This window comes from Mustela erminea, chromosome 12 (genome assembly GCF_009829155.1).
Source record: "Mustela erminea isolate mMusErm1 chromosome 12, mMusErm1.Pri, whole genome shotgun sequence".
NCBI lineage: Eukaryota > Metazoa > Chordata > Mammalia > Carnivora > Mustelidae > Mustela > Mustela erminea.
The window spans coordinates 12,735,701-12,751,491 of record NC_045625.1 but is presented as its reverse complement, the minus strand read 5'-3'; the positions used below and the strand labels follow the sequence as shown (position 1 = coordinate 12,751,491).

General features: G+C 54.9%; 1 protein-coding gene across 11 annotated transcripts in view; it reads left to right on the top strand.

The window, feature by feature from the left end:
* The window catches only part of DAB2IP (DAB2 interacting protein), a 186,691-nt gene extending 175,145 nt beyond the window's left edge, over positions 1-11,546 (top strand). For 10 of the 11 annotated variants that reach the window (XM_032308607.1, XM_032308604.1, XM_032308611.1 and 7 more), the window contains 4 exons: positions 36-188; positions 2,312-2,505; positions 7,556-7,643; positions 8,444-11,546. In XM_032308607.1, coding sequence (XP_032164498.1) covers positions 36-188; positions 2,312-2,505; positions 7,556-7,643; positions 8,444-8,611 — 603 coding nt within the window. In that variant the 3' untranslated portion in view covers positions 8,612-11,546. The remainder of the gene's footprint in view (positions 1-35; positions 189-2,311; positions 2,506-7,555; positions 7,644-8,443) is intronic. The other variant, XM_032308606.1, reaches the window with a different exon arrangement.
* The last annotated feature ends 4,245 nt before the right edge of the window (positions 11,547-15,791 follow it).

Genomic DNA, 15,791 nt, shown 5'->3' with positions numbered 1-15,791 from the left:
CACCTCCAGACCCTCACAGCTGTGTTTCATTGTAGGGCCCTTCACCCGTGAGCCCCAATGCCCTGGACCGCACAGCCGCTTGGCTCTTGACCATGAACGCGCAGTTGTTAGAAGACGAGGGCCTGGGCCCAGACCCCCCCCACAGGGATAGGCTAAGGAGTAAGGAGGAGCTCAGCCAAGCAGAAAAGGTAAAGCCGGACCCTGGCATTTCGGGGTAGGGCGGGGCTGCCTGCCTATGGCCACTGGCAACGTTCTCTCCCCTCGAGCCCTGAATGAGAGGTACTGCTTGTTCCCTGCGTATGGCCAGTTCCCTCTCCACCCCTGGTCCCCCATACGGACGTCAGCCGTGGATTCTGGAAAAAGAGCAGCAAGAGGAATTTTGCTTAGAGCTAAGAATTCCTGTACCGGCTGCACGTGAGGCTCGACTGGAGTTTGTACAGAATCCAGATTCTGGTTCCTAGTCCTCAGACCTCTGGGAACCCCTTCCCTGAGTGACCAGGCCACCGAGCTTCTGCGAGGCTGGGACTTGCGGGCTGGGAGTGCCAGAGAGGCACATGGAGACCGTCATAGGGAGTTTCGTGCATGAGGGGGCAGAGAGGTATGGTTCCCCGAGACAGCGGGGAGGGCTGTTCCCAACCAGGCCCCCCACTCTGGGTTTGCACCTATCCAGAGCCTGGCTCTTGCCCAGTTCCTGTCTCCACCAGGACATGAGAGAGAAAGAGCCAGGTAAAGGGTCCAACTGCTACTGAGAGGTTTTCTTTCCGCTGGGGGGAAACAGTTCTGAAATACCCAGACTCCACCCACCACACACATCTAGCAATTAGTGGGGCAGTGGGGGGGCTTCTGTCCTCCCAAATTCTGCCTGTTGTCATGGCAACTGCCGTGGTTCCATGGCTGGTTCTTGTGTCCTCCTGCGGGCCAGAGCCCAGAAGACGCAGGACCCAGTGCAGAGCCACCTCAGAATGGCAGCCGTTTCTTCCACTCTCCTAGATGCCCTTGCCTCAGCCCTAGGAAAGCCTTTAGCAGCCTCTCAGGCAAGGGCACGGAGGTCAGGGGGGCAGCTCTCCCTCCCCCGGCCTAGGGCGACGTTCACGTCCATGCTGCATTCCGCCACCCTCCACCATCCCCTTAGTCCACTGCATCCACCTGCTTTCACCATAATTATGTGAAGGGGCAGGGCGACACGGGGCTCGGTGCTCCAAGAGCCAGAGTTCGGTTGGGCAGCAAGTTGGGCCAGCCTTAGCCCTGACTCCCTTTGTGAGCCTGGGGCTGGGCTCTTGCACCTCTCGGAGACCCAGAGTCCCGTTTGTGACTTGCACAGGTCAGGCTGCAGCTGGAGTGCCCTCTTTCCTTGCCGTTCCGTGGCTGAATGAGCTACTGCTTCTCTTATCCTCTCTGCTGCTAACCCCCACAGGCAGATCCGGGGGAGACCTTTTTCTCTCGAGCTCCCTGGGGACGTGGCACTGCCTCTGTCAGGAAGGATGCTCTCTACCCGGCTCTGGTGGCTGAGCAACACTTAGGACGGGCCGGGGTCATCTGTCCTGCAGCCAGGCTCTCCTGTGGGTCCAGCTTTGCTTCAGGAGCTTAGCTTGGGCTGGGGCTGGGCCTCTGACCAGCATCTGGACTTGCTGCCTTCCAACTTTCGGGTGGTCCTTTGCCAAAGTCCTAGGCTTGCATTGCCTAGGACTCCAGGAGAGGCTCCCCCTGCCTCCCCAGTCCCATATTGTCGCAGCACCCTGGCCCCCAACCCCTTGGTGTCAACCCCACCTTACCTTTAGCCTCTCTGCCCCCTCACTTCCCCATGCCACTGCCCTTGCTTTATGGTCGAGTAGAGGCTGGGAGGCTAGGGTCTCACCCCACGGGTCAGTCCCCATGGAATTGGAGAATCTTTTGAGGCCTCGGTTCCCCCTCCCATGGAGTCCCTATCTCTCAGGGCACTGTCAGATCTCAATATATTCAAGAGTGTGTTTTAACATTTGTTTATTATTTTAAAAAACTCAGTGCTCTATTTCAATCCTTGCTTCTGAGATTTAGGTTTGAATCTTCATTCCCTCATAGCTGTAAGATCAGGCTGCAGGGGTGGGAGTTAGGAGTGGAGGAGCCCTGGACGGGGACAGGCTTGGAGTCTCACCCTGGCCCTTCCGGCTGGGCCCCGAAGGCGTCTCCTCACTGTGTCCAGTGGGCTGAGGTGGTGAAGACCCCTGGTACATCCCGAGCTGGGCTCCCTCCCACCCTGCGCTCCTGCTCGGGCTCACGAGGCTGTGCTCTCTGTCCTGGGTGCTGTGCCCGTGGCACGCTGCCCTCCTGGTAGGACCTGGCGGTGCTGCAGGACAAGCTGCGAATCTCTACCAAGAAGCTGGAAGAGTATGAGACCCTGTTCAAGTGCCAGGAGGAGACGACGCAGAAGCTGGTGCTGGAGTACCAGGCGCGGCTGGAGGAGGGTGAGGAGCGGCTCCGGCGGCAGCAGGAGGACAAGGACATCCAGATGAAGGGCATCATCAGCAGGTGAGGACAGCCTTCTCCTGCTCTGGGCCAGTTCTGGTCCCGCTCCCCACCCCCACTCACACACACAGTGGGCAGACCTTTGCACCGCCCTCCTGAAGGGAGGAAGGGCTGATCAGCTGCAGGGGGAGATGGGAGTGGAAGGAGGAGTGTCCCAGGGGACAGGGACAGTGTGGCACAGGCCTGGAGGTGGGAAGCAGCCTGGGGCGTGGGGAGCCCCACCATCAGTGTGTACTGATGGTAGAATGCAGAGTTGGACCCAGCAGGAGGTCAGCCAAGGCCAGCTGACATGGCCTGTGACCCCTGGAAGGAGTCCTGTGCTCTTGGGGAGCACTGTCAGGGGAGGTGGGATTGGAGGTGCCAGGAAACACAGTGAGGACCCAACTCAGGGCAGGAAAAGTGGGGATAAGTCAGTTACATTCAGTGGGTGAAGGAGAAGGAGGCAGAATGACCCCAGATATCTACCAAGAGCATCGGGGTGTCTTGGTGCCAGTTGCTGAGATTAGGGTCCTTGGGAGTTTAGGCATCCCAACCATGCCAGTTTGGGATCTATTGAGTTGGAAGGTGAGGGATCCAGCAAAGATCTCCGTTGGCTTTGATGCTGACTCTCATCTCTGTTGATGGCTTGGATATCACATGCTGTCTCTCTCTGTCTGCACCCATGGGTGGGGCGGGTACACCCTCGTGGGTGTCTGTAGGCGGGGAGTGCAGTGAAGGTGTAGCATCCTGGCCGTCCCATGGTGTCCCAGTCGTGATGCTCACTTCTTCATGACAGTAATAGGTTGAGGAGGACACGCTGTGGGTTTTGCAGCTTGTTTGTTTGCATGATTCAAGTCCGTCATCTGGACAGGCTTTGCAGGCCTGCCAGAGCCAGGACGTCCCCCCCCACACACACACTTCATCCGCTATAGTAACCCTTCCCAGGTGCTTCCTCTTTAGGCTGCCTGTTTCTCTGCTCCTAATTCTTGTTTGCTTCGCTTACCTGTGGGTTTGTTCATTGTTAAATGGTTAGCATGAGCAGAGGGCCTATAACTGGGCTGACTAGAAATCCACCGTTCACTTGACAGCCAGCTCTGTTCTCAGCTCTCTTCATGTGTGTGGTTTCAAGAATGGAAATGCTTCTCAAACTAACCACCACCTCCTCATCCTGTCTCTTCTATGAAGGGTGCGTGGTCTCTGAATTTAGTGGCTTGCTTAGTACATTTATTATTTCTACTAACCCATCCTGCTGTTCTTCCTCCCTAATGGAAATGTTGTTTATCGATTTTGTTGGTAGCATGGTTTGAATTCTCCTATGTTATTACTAGTTTTTTGCCTACTTGTTAAGTGCTCATTGTTCTATTACTTACTCAGAAAAGAATATTGAAGGTTTTAATCGTAATTATGGATTTGTGTATTTCTTTTTTCTTTTGTTTTTGCTTCATGTACACTGAAACTCTGCATCCACATCTAGGATTGTTATGTGCTGGTGATGAACTGGCATCTTTATTGTTATAAAATCACCTTCTTTATCTCTCATAATACTTTGGAATCTACTTTGATGTTGATTTTAGATATACCAACTTTATTCTGATTAGTATTAGCCAGGTATATCCTTTCTTGTTCTTATACTTGGAACCAATCTGTGTCTTTCTATATAAATAAGTTTCTTTTGTAGACACCTTTTCAGTTTTCGCTTTTTATCTAATCTGGCAGTTATTTTGCCTTTTAATTGGAGTGTTTAGACCATTTATATTTAATGTAATAATCAATATAATTGGGTTTAAATCTCTTTATCTTGCTACTGTTTTCTATTCCTACCATCTGTTCTGTTCCTTTTTTTCTGCATTCTTTTGGATTGAGCATTTTTATGATTGTATTTTATTTCTTACTGGCATATTAGCTATATCTCTGTCACTTTAGGGCAAGAGTTGGTGACTTCCCATAAAGGGGCAGGTAATAAATATTTTAGGCCTTGCAAGACCATATGGCCTCTGTAAGTGTTCAGCCACGCTATTTGAGCAGAACTGTGCGTGTGGTGTGGCTATTTACAAAAACAGGCAGTGGTCCCAGTTGGGCCCTGTCAGACTGTAATAGTAGGGATTCTGTCATTACTTTTGTTCCTTTGTATTTAAACTGTCTTTATTCTCTGGCTTTTTTTAAGATTTTTTTTTTTTTATTGTTCATTGCTGATAATTTGATTATGATGATCCTTGGCATTTTTTTTTTTTAAAGATTTTATTTATTTATTTGACAGAGAGATCACAAGTAGGCAGAGAGGCAGGCAGAGAGAGAAAGGAGGAAGCAGGCTCCCCGCTGAGCAGAAAGCCCGACATGGGACTCGATCCCAGGACCCTGAGATCATGACCTGAGCCAAAGGCAGCAGCTTAACCCACTGAGCCACCCAGGCGCCCCCGGCATGGTTTTCTTCATGTTTCTTGGGTTTGAGCTCTTGAATCTGTAGGTATGCCATCCTTCCTCTAGGAATCCCATCCCGTATACATTAGGCTGCTTTATATTATCCCACATTACTCTGAAGCTCCAGTGTGTTCTTTTTAAACTTTTTAAAAAAGACTTTATATATTTATTTGACAAAGTGAGAGTGAGAGAGATCACATGTAGGCAGAGGTAGGCAGTGGGAGACGGGGAAGCAGGCTCCCCGCCGAGTGGAAAGCCTCATGCAGGACTGGATACGGGACTGGATGCGGGGCTCTATCCCAGCACCCTGAGGCCCTGACCTGAGCCAAAGGCAGAGGTGTGACCCACTGAGCCACTCAGGTGCCCCCTTTTTATACTTTTTCCCCTCCATTATATATCAGGTGATTTCTATCCCCGTGTCTGCAAGATTAATAATCATTTCTTCTTCAGTGTCTAATCTGTTATTAATCCTACCTAGTATTTTTTCATTTCATTTCAGATACTGTATTTTTCACTTTCAGACTTTCAGCTTGGTGTAAATTCTGTCCATTTCTCTTCTCATCATACTTAGGCTTTCCTCTGTATCTTCTCAAACACGTGGAATATATTTACAATGGCTGTTTCAACGTCTACTAATTCTGTCGTCTGTGACATTTCTGAGTCTGTTTTTATTAATTTTCTTCCTGGTTATTGATTCTATTTTTCTCTTTCTCTTACGCTTGGTGATTTTTGGTTGGATGCCAGACATTGTGACTTCTATGTAGGTGTGGATATTTTGTGTTCTTTTAAATATTTCTGAGGCTTTGTTCTGGGACACAATGAGGTTATTTGGAATTAGTTTGATTCTTTGGAGGCTTACGTTTAAGCTTTGTTGGGGTGGGTCTGGACAGCCTCTAATTTAACCTAACCTGGCTCCACTTTCCTTCTGGGGAGTCTACTTTATGTCCCCGTGTTAATATGTCTTTCTACTCTGCCAGGTAGGAGTGTGAGCTCTCCTTGGGGTTGTTTATTCTAATGTTCCCGTGGTTCCTGCCCCAGCCTGGCTGTGTTCTCACAGGCCTGCAGACCCATCCCTAGCTGAAGAATCAAGGGGAACTCTCAGGAGATACGTGGACTTTTCCCTGTGTCTTCTTCTTGGGCACTGCTTCCCTGGCTCTCCTCAGCTCCATGACATTACTTCCCTTTTGTTTGACCTGGACGCTCCAGGCCGTGAGCGGGGCTCAGCTCACGCATTCCCTTTCCTTAGGACGCACTGCCTGTTGATCATAGCCGGGAAGCCTTTTTTTTTTCCATATTTTCATTTGGATTTCTAGTTTCTTAGTATTATTGTTTGATGGCAGGAGGGTAAACCCAGTCCCTGTTTTCCCACCAACTGGAAGCCCATGTCTCTCTCCCCTAGTGTAATTTCCCTTCGGATTGACGCCATTCGGTGCCCCTCTGCTCCCTGGTCCTCCCTCCCTACTTCCTACAGGATTTACTCAGTGTCTGATCTTACTGTGACAAGGAACTCCCCCTTGGTGTGGCCCTTCACCCCTTCCTCCTGGTCAGTGCTCCCTGACGGCTAATCCTGTTGACTTCGCACAAGGCCCCATGGGTACTTGCCCTAGCACAGTTGACCTCCCCGTGCTCCTTCTGCATCAGGGGCTCCCCCAGGGGTTAGGTTACAGCTCTGCAGGCCTGGAGAAGTTGTGCAGGTAGCAATGGGCACGAAGCCCTGGGAGCAGGTGAGCTTGTCTGAGAAGAGCGTGGGGAACAAGAACAACGGGCACTGGGACTGACCCCGCAGGGCCCTGACATGCTGGGGGCAGGGGGAACAGGCATCGGCAGAGTGGTGGCCTGCCAGCTAGGAGGCAGACCCAGAGAGTGTGGAGTCCAGAAACTAATGCGAGAGAGTCAGAAGGTAGGTATGAGCCACTGTGATTTACAGGTGCACCACGAGGTGAGGCCAGGAGGGGTTTCAGGGAAGGAGCAGCTGGTGACAGACACACACGTGCCTTAGCTCTGGGCTTCTGCACATGGCATTCCTCCCGTCTCCCCTACTCGTTACCGCACCTTCAGACCCTGTTGATACCCCACCCCACCCTCCAGGACAGTTACCTACTCCCTGTTCTCGTTCCCATGGCCTCCAGGCCTCCCGTGTGGGGCATGGCTGCTGTCTGCCTGTCTATATCCCTGCCACCTTGTAACTTTTTGAGTGATGGAGATCTCTATTCATCTCACTATGTCGAGTGCCGCACCTGTCTTAGCGTAGTCTTGGTGAATGTGGGTGGGTGGAGAAAGCCCTAGAGCCCTGCAGAGTTTTAATCCTCCCCCTATGCCATAGATTGGATCTTCTGACACTACACCCCCTGCCTTGCTCTGGGGGGCGGTGAAGATCTAACCCCCTCCTCACCTACCGTGGCTCCTGGAAGAACATCCAGAAATGGGCACCTCCAAGGGCTTCTGGGGGATTTGGGAACAGAGTCTGGAGCAGGTTAAGTATAAGAAGGAACAGACCCATCTCTTGTCAGTGGTTGGAGGCCGGCTGAACAGGCTCTCCTAGTATGAGCCCTCTGTGCCCGTGTGATGGCTTCTTCCCACAAGCCCCCTCCCCCCGCCCCACCTCCTTAGCTGCTCCCTCGAGTGCCAGCTGGACTGTCCTTCTGTCTGGTCACAGGCTGATGTCAGTGGAGGAGGAGCTGAAGAAGGACCATGCTGAGATGCAAGCAGCGGTAGACTCCAAACAGAAGATCATCGACGCCCAGGTGGGTTCTGGCCCTTTGGTCAGCCAGAGGTGTTGAAGGACCTGGGGGAAGGAGCGGGCTGATTTGGACATCTCCTCGCCCCCAGTCATACCCCCACTGTAAAAGCTGGGGAGGGACAGGAGGCCAGGCTCTCTGAGCCGAGAAGTCCGGCTTCGGGGTCTCAGTGGATCACAAGCTCACTAGCACAGGCTCTGGAAAGGGTGGGGCACCTCCTGCCCTACTGGGGTGACTTGGTGGGGACTGACCCAAGAGTGGAAGCTTTCAGGAGGGGACTGGGGACGGCATGGGGTGACAGCAGGCTGGGCAGACAGAGCAGAGGGGCTCTGGTTCAGAACTGTGGCTGCCCGGGGGACTGAGAGAGCAGGCCCAGAAGACACTCTGGCCTCCGTTCGCCTTCCCTGCACTCCTCCCCCTCACTCACCCAGGAACAGGGCCAGGCCTTGCTCAGATTCTGAGCAGCACGGACCAGCCAGGAGCTGTGACCTCTGTGTCACTTACACGCACGTGAGCGAGGGCACAGACCTCGTACCCTTGTACCTGGTGGACAACACCACTAGGCCGCTCTGGGGAGAAGCAGTGATGTGAGAGACCCAGGAAGGCTGGCTTAAGGTCTCGGGCCACGGCGCTGAGGCCGCCTGCTCCCCGGCCTCCTCCCCGCACACCCACGGCCCCACGACCTCAGCCCCTTTCCCGCCCTTCGCACGCCCTGGGCTCCGGGTCCTCCCCACCGTCAGCCCTGGGAAGACCCCTGTCCCAGCACAGCCCCCTGCGGCCCCAACTGAGGCCCTCTTTGCCCCCAGGAGAAGCGCATCGCCTCGCTGGACGCCGCCAACGCCCGCCTCATGAGCGCCCTGACGCAGCTGAAAGAGAGGTACAGCATGCAAGCCCGTAACGGCGTCTCCCCCACCAACCCCACCAAATTGCAGATTACCGAGAACGGCGAGTTCCGAAACAGCAGCCACTGTTAACCTGCCCGAGGAGGGAGGACTGTGGTGGCACGGGGCAGACCTCAGCCCGGGGAGCCCCAGCGCGGGGGCGGGAGGCCCAGGCTCCCCCCCCTTTCCCTCCACCTGCGGTCCAGGAGGTGCCACGGAGGGAGCCTCGACAGACTGACGCGGCGCGGGCCCGCTCCCCTCTCTTCTGGCCCGAGAAGCGAGTTCGGTGCAGGCCAAGGAGACTGCACGCTGTTGAGGGGATGGCCTGGTGGGAGCAGGGGCCTGCCAAAATATGTCTCTGTTGGTTATTGAATTTGGTGTGTGTCACCTTTCTTTCTTGACCTGGCCAAGTGCATGTAGCCCCTACACCCTCCCTCGGGAGGGAGCAGTGCGGAGGGGAGCACCGCAGAGGTGGAGGACTGAAGAGGCGGGGGCCCCGGCCCCGGCCCCTGCCCTGGGGGACGTGCCCGTTGCTTCCCTGTCGCTTCCCGGGGCTGCCGGGCCAGTTGGCAGGCAGGGAGAGGGTGGGACCATCAGAGTTCCTGTCCCCACAGGGCTCAGCCCTCAGCACCTGCCCCTGCATGCAGTCCTTCCGGGGACCCTTCCTGGCTCTGAGGAACCGAGGACTTCCCATGTACCTGTCCCCAGACTCCCTAAATCGCCCCCCCGCCATTCATGTTGCCAAATAGACCCAGTGAGGATCCTGGCTCGCTCTTCTGGGCCCTCATCTCTGTGGAGAGGATCCAGAGCCTCCCTCACTTGCCCCCCTGGGCCCAGGTTGACCCTCCGGGCCTCCCCAAAGCCAAAGATCTGGGCGGAGCAGGCCCAGATGGCCCTGTGCCTGGTACCCGCCCTTCTCCCGGGGATGGCGCGCCAGGACGTGGTGGCCGCGCGGGGAGTGGCCAGCTGGTGCTCACCCCAAAAGAAAGGCCGACCTTCCCTGATGGATGGTGGAAAGAAAGTCTGATGCCAGCAGGCCCTGAGAAGGTGGATAACTGTGATTTTTTTTCCTTTCACAGTATGCATTAGAAACAAAAGCCCGCTTGCTCGCTTGCTGGAACACAGGGGCCTTTTAAATTGAGCGTGCGCACTGCATGGGAAATAGCAGCCCTGGAGGATGTTAGCCTTGCTCCCTCTCCAAGACAGCAGCGGCCTGCACCAGGCCCCGTGTGTGCGGCTGGCTGCCTCCTCACCCTTCCCGGGCCCCCAGCCGAGGACCCAGGCGCTGCAGACAGGACAGGGGCACGGCTGGGGCTGGCTTTCCCCAGCTCTAGGCTGTTCTGTGGCTTCTCAGCCCTCCCTGCTCCCCCCTCTTGCGGGACATAGGTGGGCAGGGGCTTGGGTCTCTCGGTCCCTCCTGTCCCTGCCCCCAGCCCTGGGTAAACTCGGGCCAGAGCTGGTTGTTTGCCCAGCCGCAGGGCCGCGGAGCCATCCCCTCCGCCTCAGCCTCGGGAAGCCGGGGAGACCCTCGGAAAGAGCCTGAGCCCTTCCCGGCCCTGGGACTGGAGGCCTGCCGCTGCCAGGGGCCGAGGTCCCCGCAGAGCCCGCCGGGTCGGGGAGTGCGGGAAGGGTGGCCCAGATCGTGCAGCACCCCGTCCTGGCCCGTGTCCCTGGAGGGGCCTCTCAGATGCAGCCTGCAGTTCGGTGTGGCCAGAGATCGGCCGGTGAGGAGAGGGCAGGCCCCCCAAGGGTCACAGACCTCAGGAAGGAAGGCCGTGGGGGCTATGGCGCTGCCCCCACTCTTGCCTGCACAGGCAGGGCCCAGCCCCAGTGACGTCCTCTGGTTCGGTCTCCTCCCCTCTTCCCCCCACCCCTCTCCCACCAATGCCTCGATGCCTCGTAGAGCAACCTCGGACTGAGCGCCTCTTAGCAATACGGGGGAGGTTCCCGGGGCCCCGGGTGGAGGAGGCCAGCGCGGGTCTGGTGCTGGCGGCCCTTGGCGTGGGTTGTGAGCTCTCAGGCCGAGAGCCTTATTTACTTAGTGCAAAAACTGTAAAAGTGTACAGACTCTTCACAGATTTTTATCTGAATTGCAAGTCTGACAATTTTTGTAAATGTTCTTGGTGTTCGACTGTAATGTAACTATTTCACCTAATGGTTGTACATAGTCTTTAGTCCTGGTGCTGCCGAGGGCTGCCCGGGACCGCTGCTCTCCGATGGTGTGTATTTTATTTTTTAATCTAGAGAACAGTATTGGGCAGGAAGAAGAGGTTTGGGAACGGGTGTTGGGGTTTCCCTACCCGCGGCATGCACTTGCTGGCTTCGCAGCGTGCGGTCTGGATGGGTTGCTGGGGACATGCACCCTGACGGGACCAGCAAAGTGGCTTCTGTCCCAGCCACGCAGAACCCTTGTCCCAGGGTTGGGCCGGTTTGTCTGAGGGCCAGAGGGAAGGGGAGGGAGGGAAGGCAGGCCCTGCTCTGGTAAGGTAAGGCCCCAGGCCCAGTGGGGCCCCAGGCCCAGAGTCTGCCAGAGACAGCTCGCGCTCCTCCCCTGCCAACACAGAGAGGCCTGACTTTTTTGCTTAACTCTTACGTTTAGGGTGAAGGAAACTGCCAAACTTCCTATAAGTGAAGACTTTTTTCCGACTGCCCAGAAAGGGGGGTGGGGAACCAAGACCAGAGCTCCACCCCCCCCCCCCAGAGCATCTGCCCCGGGGTACGCCTCTCTCCCTGCCCCCCGCCCATCCGCGGAAGGCAGGCTGTCCAGGGAAACAGACCCTCTTTTCTACACCTTTGGCCCCAAAGCCACCCCCAGCCCCACACCACCTCCTTGTTCCCCCTTTTGTAAGTATGTGAAAAAGAAAAAAATGCAAACGTCGGAGTCTTGGCTGGAGGTCCTCCTTCCGGCTGTGACTTTTAACCATGTAATAATGTACAGAGAAAGTTGTTGGTGTTCTACAACTGTGTGGCTGTGCAATTTCTGTACATTTGCAATTAGAAATATTAAAGATTTATTTAGCTATTTTAAGCCTGACTCACCTCCCTTCAGCTGTGTCTCAGGAGATTTTCCAGGGGTGACTCTTGAGTTGCGAGCTTTACCGAGGGGCGGCAGCGCGGGGTTCACCCTGGCAGTAGTCGTGGACAGGGGAGACTCCCAGAGCACGGGGAGCGGCGGTCTCAGCTTACTGAGTGAACGCCGCCTCCAGCAGGTGGGGTCTCTCCGCTTAGGGAGCGGACTGGTGCCATCTGCAGGGCCCTTCCTGCCCCAAGAAGCTCCAAAGAGAGTTCTTTGCTGGTCCCACAGCTCCGGGGGACAGCATGGCTCCTGCACATCCTGTGGCAGACACCATCTCCTGCCTCGCTCGAATGCTTTCTCCAGGGGAGGGGCAGGAGTTTGGTCTGTGTCACCAGCAGGTCAAGGCTGAGCGGCTAAACCAAGCTTCGAGTGGCTGGAAGGCCGAAACGCATGTGGCTCTCAATGAGCCGGACCCGTTTGCAAGGCTCCACCCAGGGTCTCTGAAACCAAGCAGCCCCCAGACCCCTTCGGCTGCACCCATGCAGGTGGAGGGGGGGCATTGCAGCCAGGGGCTGACTCAGCAGGAGCCAGGCCCCGCCCAGTAACCCCAAGGGGTCAGTGCCGTCCTGTTCACACCTGGCTGAGAGGGGGCATGGCCAGGCCTCAGTCCATCCCCTCGGAAGGGGGCCCAGATACAGCAGGGGGCAGGGATGTGTCTCATCAGATCCCCAATGGAGACTTCCCGTCTGTCACCTGCACAGGTGTCTGGCTCCTGCCAGGGACTTGGACCCCGGCTGTCCAGCATTCCCAGAGAGAAACCCCAGGGCCTGTGCTTGTCTTTGAAAACAGTGGGAGGCCTGGTTCAAGAACAGCGTGGCACAGTGTAGCAGAACCCCATGTCAATGCCCACCTATACCAGCCCGCCCGTGTTCCTCTCGGCCGTGGGTGTCTCTAAACCCAGGGGCTTCGCGTGGGGGAGGGGCTGCCTCCCACCTCGCAGACCTGTGCTGCTCCTGGCTCGGCCCCTGCCCCACACCGCTGCCTGCCTGCCCAGCGCCCCTCAGACTCTGCCCCTCCACCATGCCTCCGGCCATCAGCCTGGTCACCACAGCCCTCTGGTCTCCTGTGAAGACCCCTCCCCATTGTCTACATTAGTACCCCGGCCTTAGACGCCCTTCCCTCCCAGGTGTCTTTGCTGTGTCTGCTGCCTTCGCCAGCCAGCTTAGCCCCTGCGGTCTCTTCTCCCGGGCCCCCTTTTTGACAATCTCCTTTGATCACGTCAGCCCTGAGTCTACCCATGACCTATGCTCTCTGGGTGGCTGAGCACAGCAGACGAAAACCACCCCAGTTCGCACCAAGCCCCTGTGGGTTCCTGTGTCCCTCCCCTCTTTTCCCATCTCCCAGCCAGACGCCCTGCCTGCTCAGAGGGCCATCCTGCCCGCAGGGTGAAGGCTCCATCGCTGACCCTCTGACCCTTCCCGGGCTCAGCCTCCCTCCCAGCCCTCACTGCCTGCAGCCACAAGGAAGGAGGAGACCCTCTTCCTGAGGCAGCCCCTGGCCAGGGCCCTACCCTCCACCGCCTGCATCGCTCCTAAAACCAGACCCACTGCTCTTTCCCACGGCACCGGAAGTGCTCACCTGCTCCAGGCTGGTTTTTCTTCCCAACCCCCTTAAGCCAACCTTTAAGGTGTGCTGCCCCGGGGACCCTGTCTCCACCTTGTCACCTCTGCTCCTCCCCCTGCCCATTTCCACCAGGCTTCACCTCCCACACCTCTACCGCCTCCTTGCCAAACCCCTGGGCCCCCTTAGAGCTTCCATCCCGCTGTCCTTGGTCCTCAAGATCAAGGACCGCCATTCCTCCGCTGGGCAGGACCACGTAAACACCACAGGACGCAAGGAAGTAGCCGCAAAGGAGATAAATCATGTTGACAAAGGGCGTCTCTTAACTAACGTCCGGAAGCCATGAACCTCTATGTGTGCATTAAGTAGCATCAAACAGAAAGCAAAAACTGGAAATGCAAAGGAAAAAAATCAACAGAAACACAATTACCTTCGAGACTAACACACCACTGCTATTGGTTTATTACAGATGAAGAAGACAATAAGAACCCCGAGGCGTTTAATAATTCATAACATTTAATAAGCAGGGATACCTTATCCTTGCCCCCGAGAGCTTACCCTCTTTCTGGGTATGCTTGGAACATGACCCAAAGTCAACTATATACTGAGACATGAAATCCTCAGAAAGGTGCCCAAAGACACAGCTGGGGCCACATTCTGTGCCTCGAAGCAATAAAACTAAAAATCAATAATAAATGTTTAAACAAGAAAAAAAAAAAAAGCTACCATCAGGAAGTTTAAAAAAATAAATATTGAATCAATAGAATTAGATTTTTGAAAGAAACGTCTTCTCATTAAAGCGTAAGGACCACAGACATTTATCTCTCTAACTCCCTAAATGCCACCCTGACGGGGAAAGGACTGGAAAGATGGTCAGCAGTGAGTGTGGGAGGAGGCTCAGTAGACAGGAGAATTTGAAAAGCCTTGGCAGATGGAAGCTGAGGAGGGAGACAGACAAATTGGGGTGCGCCGAGCAGCCCCGCCCAACAGGCTGGGGAGTGAGAGGTCCCAGCGTGATGGGACAGAGCCAAGACACCAGGTGGGAAAAAGGAGAACCAGGTCCCAGCTTCCTCCCCTGCTCTGCACAACCAGGAAATTTCTCTTTGTCTTCTCATCTCCTTGGAAGGAACTGGACATTTATTCTATGGAGGAATCAAACCAGGCATGCTCCAGACCTGGGGACACGAGGCAGAGCAGAGGGCTCTGTGAGGTATAGGTCTGCGAGCTGGTGGCAGGGGGTAAAGTGAGCTTCTGCCCCCAGTAGTGCTTGCCCCACACTCACCTGCACTGCTCCCAGAATGCCCGGAGCCCATCCCCCCAGGCAGCCCGACTGGAACATTCTTTGGAAAACTGGCTTTGGAGAAAAGATCCCCAGATGCCCCAATGCCAAGACTGCATCTCTGTCCCAGCATCCCATAGCGTCACCTAGCAATTGACATGTTCTGTGTGCGTGCGTGGGAGTGGGAAGAGCGCGGACATCCCAGGAACGCCCCACCCCCGCCCCCCAGACTAAGGAAAGCTTCCAGTAAGTAAAAGGAACTGGATAGGAATTTCTCCGGGCCTTTGCTTCAATATGGCAATAAAGCCCCTATTTGCAAATATAACAGCTCAAGAAAGAATGAAGGGAAACAAGGAGAGAGGGAGGAAGGAGAAGAAAAGAAAGAAACAAATCTTCTAACTTGAAAGAGAGATGAAACCAACCAGCCCAAGAGAGGAAACAGGAAAGAGAGACAATGCAGGAAAGAGAAGATCATTAAAAAAAATCAAAAAACAGTAAGAACCCCAAACTCTAAGATCGTTATGGAGCTAAAACAAGAACAGGTGCCACGAAAAAGAAACGAGGATCAAGAAAAGACTACTAGGTTCTTTACAAAAACAGAATATCCAGTAGAAGTGATGGAATACAAAGTTGGGGTGCACTTCCAGAAAGTACAACAAAATACACAAGCAGAGAATGGGACAGAGGGAGGGAAAAAAAAAATCTAGAAGCTCAATCCAGCTCGTGCCAACATCCAACTCCTGGGAATTCCTGAAGGAGAGAAAAGAAGGTAAGGTGACCTGGGTGTCCTGTTGCCTGGGCGTCCCACCCCACTTCTGCTCAGGTTGGGGATGAGCCCCAGGGGGACGGGGCTTGCTCGTGGAGCCTACTTAAGTCTCTCCCTCCCCCAGAGGTGCCTGGGTGGTTCTCTTGGTTAAGAGGCTGCCTTTGGCTCAGGTCATGATCCCAGGGTCTTAGATCGAGTCCCGCATCGGTCTCCCTGCTCAGTGGGAACCCTGCTTCTCTCTCTGCCACCCCCCCTCCATGCTCGCTCTCTCGCTGTCTCTATCATGCTTGCAAAAAAATAAAGAAATAAAAATACTTTCTAAAAAGTCTTTCTTCCCTCCATCTGCACGACCCCACTCACGCATGCACCCATCCAGTCACTCACTCTAAAAAAAAAAAAAGAAAGAAAAAGAAAGGGAAAAAAAAGAATAAAACTTAAAAAGGATAAACAACAAACAAACCCCAGTACTCCAGGGGACACTGGAACGATGAGCTGGCCTCTTTTGCCTTAATTGCAAAGTTGGATGATTTTTCTGAACGTTCTCTGACAATGCGAAAGGCAAGGCCTCCGTGAGCGGGCAGGCAGTGTGAGT